Raw genomic sequence first — 8,893 nt, forward strand, 5'->3', positions numbered from 1 at the left:
AAACATCTTTCTTCTCACTTACTCGAACCTTACTCGTGGCTTAAAAAAGAAAAATGCTGAGCGCACACACATGCTACAGTACAGATCAGTAGGTTTCAGATTCCTCATTTAGCTATGCGTGATCAAATCAAAAATAATCAAAACAAAAGTAAAATCACAGTGAACAGACGCACACAGAATCACATCTATACATCAGTAGTGACCCAGCGGCCGTTTGGTGTCCAGCATCGTGATTGGTTGATTGGGAAGAGGAGCTCTTCCCCTCCCCGTCGGCTAAAAACGAATATCTGAAGATGTACTCAGTCAGTCTTCTTTGGCCGTGATGAAACATGACTCCACCTGAGGGACAGGCCAACCAATGAAAAGTTAGCGAGGCATGTAGGAACGGTAAAGCGCTGACACACGTTATCACTTTATGCTCTTTAATCTGTTCGGCCGTGATTCATCTGCTTATGTTAACCAATTAAAATCTGCTAAATCATTCGTTGGTGTGCGTCAACATGCAAACTTGGGTGAGGAATAAACTCCTGGTGTGTGATCGTGTGTAACTAGTCTCACAAAGGTTTACAAATGTGTGCGTAAATTTTGATGGCTCACAAATGCACGCTCCAAACCTCGCAAGCATGATGTCGAGCATGAAAATCAGGTAATATGACAAGAAGGGCACCTACAGTAAGTGTCAACCATATCCAGCTGAGCAGCTGTTTTGTCCATTTCCAGTTTATACACAACAGGTATTTTTTATGTTAATGCAATCTTGTCATTTGACTCTTGGAAGGAGAGCAGAGTACCAAACTTCTACTTAATTTAGCCTAAAAGCCACCAAGGCACCATTTTTAATTTGTTAAACCCCAAACTTAAAAAATGGATTCCTAGAATAAAACATATCCTTAAGCTGTTGTTTGTTACTATGAAATTAGATGATTTATGATTCAGACACACACAAAAAAATCTCATTGGATAAAAAAATATATGATTTTGTTTAAAACAAATAAAAATCTGTGACCTAATTTCAAATGCAATAACCTTGATTTGTGTCGCTTCTTTTAGTTAACAGCTGAACATGAACTAAAAATAAGATTTGAAAACCAAAACTGCTCCTGTAGGAGGATTTTGTTTGCCGCACACAAGGTTTTTCCTCAGAACTGCTTGATTTGTTTTCTGAAGCGGCACCTTCCTGTCGAACACTGGGGTGTGTTTGCCTCTTTGATTGCTTCTGCATGAAGCAAAATTAAAAACCTCACAAAGCTGGAGGAACCAGAAACAAGCCATTTGGAGGCCTGTGCAAACAAGTTCAAACACATAAACAGCTCGATTGAGTCATCAAATCAACCCGTTTTCCCCCATAAAACATGAACGCAGCATCTTTCTTGCCTTTCCTTACATTTCCTTTTTTTGAGGACGCCGGACTGAGTTTGAAAAACTGCCTACACAGCCCTGTTCTTCTGCTCTAGAGTAGTTCTGATTATCATGCAATTAATAAGAGGAAATGCATGAAAATACTTACTTTTAACATTGTGTCCTGTCAGCATTTTAACCTGCTAAACACACAGAGAAAGAGAGAGAGAGAACAATTCATTAGTGCACAGCAGTCTGAGGCTAAAACAAGTGCTAAAGGTTCCTGCCAGAACCTGTAATAAGAAGCAGAGCAGCTCCTAGCACAGAAACATAAAAGAAGCCCTTACTTAGCAGGTGCCACACAAATTAACTCCAGAGACAAAAACTCTACTGTAGGCAGCTCTAATGCAGTAGTTTTATTTATCCTCCAAGACTTAACTGTGGCCTCCTGTTCGTCTGTCTGTAGGGGAGGGGGGGTTTGGATTATTATCACAGGTTAGTACTCTTAACGAGCGCTCAGGCCGAGACCAGGAAGTAGTTTCGCCACTTCTCCTCCGCAGGCGGTCCCCTCATAAAGAGGAGGGGCTCCATAAAGCATGGCTAATGAGACGGCATGCTAACGAAGCTTGCTACGGTGCAGGCGAGCGCACCTGGAGAGGAGAAGGCGAACAGGAAAAGCTGCGAGCACGAGCGGATTTAAAGTGTAAGCAGAGAGACAGCGATGCGATCCACAAATCAGATTTGGCTCCATCATCATCAGAAAAAGTCGAGAAACAGAGCAGAGCTTACTATCTTATATCTGGAATTGCTAATGCTGGCTGTATTTCACTAGAAGACATAATAGTGCTGCACTGCTATACCATGATTAAATTATCTTGGTAACATTTTTCAACAAAATTTCCTTTCCTCTGCACAGATCAGCTGTTTGCACCCTTTTAACAGTTGTGCAAATAAATACACATAATCCTTTATTACATCCAATTTCCAGGCACGTTTCAGAAGGAAATATCGCCCTTTTCCTTCCACTTAACTCAACTGTAAAACACAGCTACTCTGATTTTCTATACAAACCATATGAGCAGATGATAAAATACGATGCATTACTGCAGATTAAAGGCCTTTTTCCAGACAAGCATGTGTTTTCAGTTTTGTGGCTTGTTAAAATTGTTCGGATTGGAGTTATGTAAAAGCACCGCTGGGATTTATGTGAGGTTACCAGCATGAATACAGGCCCCAAAGGAAGAGAGCTATGCAGGCCCGCGTTTGCATGCTGTCCCTGTATACAATCACCAGGGGGCAGTGTCAGAAATAAGTGGATCGAAGATTTATGTGCTCAAGTTGGTTGTTCAAGTTCAGCCCCTGCAGGGAACTCCCACTGTTTGAACTTTAAGATAGTACAGAATGAATGGGTCTCTAAGGAGCTGTAGAGCAAGTATAAATCATGATTTTTATAGAAGGATTTTTTAAAAACTAGATTCTATTCTAGTAATTCTAGTTCTATTCTTCTTTCTGTGGCTCGTACAGGCGTAACAGCACCACGAGCCACTAAAATTTTGATTTTAGGCATGAAGCGGCACAGAAATCGCTTCTACAAAAATAGAAGCTTCTGATGTGGCGCAAGTACTCTTCCAACATCTAGTTATTGTCTGAAAATGAGCGGCATTAAGAAAGTGTGTCCGCTTCTAAATTTTTAAAAGACAAATCAGTTTATGGACAAAATTTGCCGCACTGTAAAAGAAAAACTTGCAACTTTATGCAAATTCGGGCATTTTACAGAACCTGGATTTCTTTTTGGTTCATGAAGAAGTTTCACCTCTCAGGAGTAAAGAGAGAGAGGAGTCCCAAAAGTTTACCCCTAGTTGAGGTTGTCCTCACGGTCACTGTCAACATAATCGTTAAGGGTGACATGAGATAAGGTGTGAATCAAAGGTTTGGGTCGTTATAGTCACAGCAACAACTCCACCGCATTGTAAGTCCATTTAAAAAAACTTTCCTCTACATTTTGCCGCGACGTTTCAAAGAGTCGTAAAGTAAATAAACGGTAGACAGAAACAACGCAGGTCGAAGCATATTACGTTTCACGCATGCGCAATACAGGAACCTAAGTGCTTCAGTCGTTCCAGTGTGCATGAACAAGTGTTCTGAAACGACTGAAAACGATAGTGTAGATGCGGACCGTTTTCAGACAAAAACACTGTTTTTGAATGTATCCGGATAACTCACATCAGTCTCCATCAGTCAGAACTCTCCATCAGTCTTTATAACTTAAGAAGCTTCGTGTAGATAAGATCTTCATAGTAGATCGAGGCGCGGGTCATTACAGTCACAGGGACCAAGGCGTGACTGCTTTGTGATAAGATCTTCATAAAGATAAGAACTCCAAACTTTACTATTCAAGCCAACTTTTCAACCAATCAGCATTCTGCCTCACTCAACATCGGCCTACGTGTTCTTGGCTTTTTGTAGGAAACATGCAACTCCGAAGCATTTTATGCTGGTTTAACTGCCACAGGCACTCGCCATGCATATCCGAAGCACTACACAAACAGACGCCACATAAATCCCACAACATAATGACCACCCTGGGTCTCGTGGTGCTACAAAAACAACAAGGAAAGCTTCTGAAGACTTGAAAACCTAAATTTTTATCAACTTTTGCAAGAATAATCCCTGGTTAAATACTGTTATTATAATCATACCTTTTCAGGATATTGAGAACACTTTAAAAATAATATAACCAAATATAAAAAGAACATTTTGAATCAAGTAGAAATAATTAAATCAGTCAGTTTAGCTGTATGATTCCTTCAGTAATTGCACTTAACATATATACAGGTTTTGTTAGCCAATTAAGCGATTCAAAACAGCATAAATGCAATTAAAAAAAATGTAGGTAACAATACTGTACCTCTTTCCTTCCCATTCAGCAATCTCTCCTCCTCCTCCCGACTGTCATCTGCTCAGAGGAGACAGTAAAAAGTGACGTTATTGTAGAAAAATGTGAAGACTTGGTTTTAAAAATCTAATTTCTTGTCCATGTTTAACAGCTTTGCACGCAAAACTACAACAAAAGGAGTGCGTTTCTGTTTGTGTGAACCTGAGTGAAGCTCTTTGACCAACGAGGACACGGTGTTGGTGATGGAGTCGGCTGCAACCAGGAGGTCGTTTCTCAGGTTTCTCCTCGGGCCTGGAGCAAAGAAAACAATCATTATTTTATCCAGCACTTGTATTTACAGTAATTAGACAGTTTTGTTGTTCCCTGATTATTTGTGCTGTTACTCTGTCTCGCTGTGGCAGCAGCATATAATCTGGTGTGAATGAAAAGAGCTGTTTAAATGATGATGGAAAAGAATAAAAAGGGGCTGAAATGCGAGCAGAGCAGACGTGTGAAAAAGCACTTTGAGGCCAGTTTGAGATTTGTGATGCTGGTGTGCTTAAATACAAGAGATTTAAATGTTTTTCCTCCAATTTTTAGGTAATGAGGAACCTGTTAAGCTCATTTTCGTCTTTGCACTTTTATTCTTAGTCTCTACTACAACAGCTTTGCATAATTCACAGCTCAAAATAATCCTTATTTGTCTTATGCTCAGTTAATTTCTTCTGAAAATTAACCGACTTATAGTTTTGCATAATTAGTGAATAAAGTGCAAACTGTGTGTGGCATTGTGACGGCAAAGTGCGTGTATTTATTTGATGAATGAGAAAATGTATAAAATGCCTTTATTGAGGATTCTGACTTGCTGCCGAGTCTCTTTCATACTGCTGGAATTGCAGCAGTCAGGACACCAAACACACACCAAGAATGCCTGATCAATCAGTCAAACCAATTTCAGTTTGATCTGCCGACAAATGGAAGTAATTTCTACGTCCATATGCGGGGCATATCCCTTCTTGTTATAGGGAAGGACACAAAGACAGAAGGTTAAAAAAAAAGATTTGACGAGGACAAACAGGCAGACCGAACTATTTAGCTGAGTAGGAACAACCTCAATGAGATAACAAGACACAGGTGAAGACAATCAGTGGAACACAGACAGGAAGCAAAGCTGACACAGGACTCGAGAGAAAACAAACCTCCAAAGTAACAGAATACAGATGTAAATCCTAACACAAACACCAACAGAGGAACAGGAAAGACTAATTCTTATAAAAAAAATAAAAAAAAAAATACCAAAACTAAACAATACTAGAGACAAAATTGTCAGGGCTCTGTGTGCGGGCAGGAGGAGAAACCACAGCTTTCTTGCTGGCGAAGAACAAAAGCATAAACCGAACAATGAAAGCTGAGACCGGAAACACACAGGCAAATCTGAGGGTACGACACGACGCTGAACACTGGAGGACACACACTATAAATACACATGAAGGAATGACGAACAGGTGGGAACACAGCTGGGAGAAATTTTACCTAACAAGACAGAGGAAGTGAAACTAGAAACACTGACATAAGACATAAACCTTCAAAATAAAACGGGAAACAATTCACAAAGACACAGACTTGACACTGAACTAAACCTATACTAAACACCAGGGCACAAGAAGAAACCCTACGAACTAAACCCTTAACCAGAATAAACTGAAACATAGATTTATAATAATGATCAACAAAGCACAACAAGGGAATCAGAATATAACCCATAATACAAAATCAAACCAAAACATAAGAACTCCAGCATTTTGACAAAAATAGTAAAAGAACAGCAAGAGACTCAAAAATAAAACCAAACTAAAAGTAATGAAGTTAAAGAATCCAACCACAAAACACTTAATAAATACAAAAAATTACAAAGCAACTCAAAACCCGGCGACCAAAATAAAAAGGTCGCTGCTGTCATGGACAGCCTCCAATGCCACCATCTTGTTCTGCTCCAGAAACTCGCTGCAGGATCACATGAACCAGAACTTGCTTGCTACACTGATCTCAGACAACTGATATTTCTCAGTTTTTTATTAGCTGCAAATAAAAGTATTTCCAGAGGAGAAACTATATAAACCATTAAATGATAATTAACTGAAAAAAGCATATGTACATCTAATCTTGCGGTGCTTGCATGCATGCCACATGAATCCCATAAATCTGTAGGAAGTGCCGCCATATTAAGGAGATCCCCTGTGATGTCATACAGATGCACAGGTTGGAAAAAAAACTGTCTGAGTCTGGGTTTTTACAACAGTTCGAGGCCTCAGGCTATGGGTCACAGGGACCACTTGCATATATGCTGATTATTTCATACCTCTGGCTACCCCTATTATGAGCATCCATCAGTGTAACGGTCTATATATGACAGAAAACAAGGAAACGCATAATAGCTCCATTTTAAACATCAGTTTAAGAATTTATTTCTGTCAAGTGGTTTATATTAGAAGGTTTTACGGTGAACTGTTAATCAGGTGAGACTAATCCAAAACACAGCCTGGAAACTACTGTTTGTGCCTGTAGCTGACAAGAGGTTCAATAAATAAATGTGGTAAACACAGCTGGAATTACGACGTAACAATCCTGACGAGCATTAAAACTGGCAATATTTTTTTAAGCGCTACCGTGAGGCATCCATTTCCATGTCGTGCTTTTAGAAAAGCAGCTAAGCAGAGTATGTTCTCAAGCATGCACTACTTCATATGAAGTCGCGGCAAAGTCTTAACAGGGAATTTGTAGAGCTGCTCAGACATGCAGTGAAACCACATGCAAGGCTTTTCGGCCCAGACCAAAATCCTAGCAGAAGCTTCCCTCAAACAGCTGAAAAAAGTGTTTTTAGACCTGAAAATGCTTCACTCAAAACATCAGACCCACTGTACTTTGTCTCAGCCGTCTAACTAAACAAAAACTCCTTCAAACATAAGCCTTTAATATCAAAGAAGGCAAACTACAAGACTCTTTTTTTTTTTTTTTTTTTTTAAGGTTGCCATGTGGGAGAGAAATGAGTCCTACCTTGAGCAAAAGCCTCTTGTACATCACCTCCCACCCCAGCGAGGGAGTCCTGAGGAGGATACATGTGTGCCTGGGAGGGTACAGCACCTACAGAGCGGACGGCTGACGGGCTCGGCCGAGAGGGAGAGGAGTGAGAAGAGCCGGCTGCCTGCGCCTACAAGATGAGAGGAGTTATCAGAACTGGTTAATGTTACTTCGAGAAGGTTTTAGATTACAAGATCACACCTTTTGCATTTTGTTTGAATATACGTCCAGTGTGTGGACTTATCTAACTTAACCTTTTAGTTTGGATAACAATTAATTACTAGAACCAGCTGACATGGCTTGGGCATCTGAACAGGATGCCTCCAGGCACCTCCCAGGTGACCTGCTCTGACTTAAGCTTGATTTAGACTTCTGCGGTAAATCTGCGTTCTAACCGGAAACCAGTTTTAACCCTACATCACAACCTTCCGCACCATTCAAGTCATTTGAATGGCATGAGGTGGCGTCGACCCAAAATATAGTAAAATTTCTCATGGGGGGGAAGGTCAGGTTATGGCATAGGATTAAACAGAGTTTCCAGGTACGTCGTAAGTTAGGACGTAGATTGCCTATAAGTGGCATAAAATAGAAGAAGTTAATTATTAACTTAAACGACGAGGATGAAAACGAGACCAGAGTATTACAAAAACAGGCACACTTAGAAATGGATGGTTCAGGTTAAAAACCAGGCTTTGCTTGACTGGAGTCATCACAAACACACTCACTCTAACGTCACTGTGTTTCCAGAGTTGTTCACTTGCTTTGTGTTAGCATGTTGCCTGTGCAAGTGCTTGCAAAGAGTCATGAGTCACCTTAGCGGCTGTTGCTTCTGGTGTGATTGTAGTTTGCACTTTACCATGACGCTCTGGGCCTTTTTATGCGCTGAAAATAAAAGTAACGTCCAAATCGCCGCTCATCCGCTCAGCTATTTTCCTCCCTGCACATGAACTGAAGTCAGCCGATTGTTGTGCAAGTGTGCAGGAAAAGGGAGTGTTTTGGTTTCTTTTCTGTCGTGAAGAGGTTTTCAATCTTTGCTCACCTCCTGCCCTACTTTCCGTGATTTTTTTCCTCTTCCCCGAAATGACTTTAAAGTTTAAACACTGGGTTTGTGTGGCGGAAGCATCGTGACAGGGATCGCCAGAAAAATAACTGCAGTGATGCACATGGAGAGCGCTCTGAAGGTGCGATCAGCCACATTTAAATCATGTACAGGCCTGTTTTTGCAACTTTTTGATTGCATGTGATATTTCAGGTGACTAATAAGGACTGAATCCCACAGTTTCTTCAGTGTTTCCAACAAAAAAGTATGGACTTACTGCCTGTCGCTGTTCCTCATCCTACAGGGACCACAACATGGGCAGCCGGAAAACAAAGAGGGCGGAAAAGAAGAATGGAAAACAAGAGGTCAGACACAATGAGAGCCAGAAAAGTCATAGAGGAAGAAACATCAGAGGGGGAAATGAGGCTTGTTACTGCAAGGACAGAAAGAGGGGGGTGTGAGGAGCAAGGGAGGCTTTGCCCTCTAGTGTGAGAAAATACAAACTGCTGGAGATTTAAATCAGTGTGTGTGTGTGTGTGTGTGTGTGTGTGTGTGTGTGTGTG

At 40.8% G+C, this 8,893-nt stretch overlaps 1 protein-coding gene and 1 long non-coding RNA gene across 2 annotated transcripts in view; both read right to left on the reverse strand.

The window, feature by feature from the left end:
* Positions 1 to 6: 6 nt before the first annotated feature.
* The window catches only part of dtnba (dystrobrevin, beta a), a gene marked incomplete in the record, with an annotated part of 41,715 nt that continues 32,828 nt past the window's right edge, over positions 7 to 8,893 (reverse strand). Inside the window, 5 exon segments of the mRNA XM_042224739.1 lie at positions 7 to 339; positions 1,508 to 1,541; positions 4,247 to 4,294; positions 4,436 to 4,525; positions 7,268 to 7,421. Of these exon segments, the coding sequence (XP_042080673.1) occupies positions 1,534 to 1,541; positions 4,247 to 4,294; positions 4,436 to 4,525; positions 7,268 to 7,421 (300 nt within the window).
* Positions 2,483 to 4,240, reverse strand: LOC121815176. Its single transcript, XR_006054850.1, has 2 exons — positions 3,473 to 4,240; positions 2,483 to 3,331 (listed from the first exon to the last, which is right to left on the reverse strand). It is a non-coding gene; the product is annotated as an uncharacterized LOC121815176 (long non-coding RNA).

Source organism: Haplochromis burtoni, unplaced genomic scaffold, assembly GCF_018398535.1.
Source record: "Haplochromis burtoni strain Fernald_Lab_line unplaced genomic scaffold, NCSU_Asbu1 Contig_147, whole genome shotgun sequence".
In the NCBI taxonomy this organism is placed as follows: Eukaryota; Metazoa; Chordata; class Actinopteri; order Cichliformes; family Cichlidae; genus Haplochromis; species Haplochromis burtoni.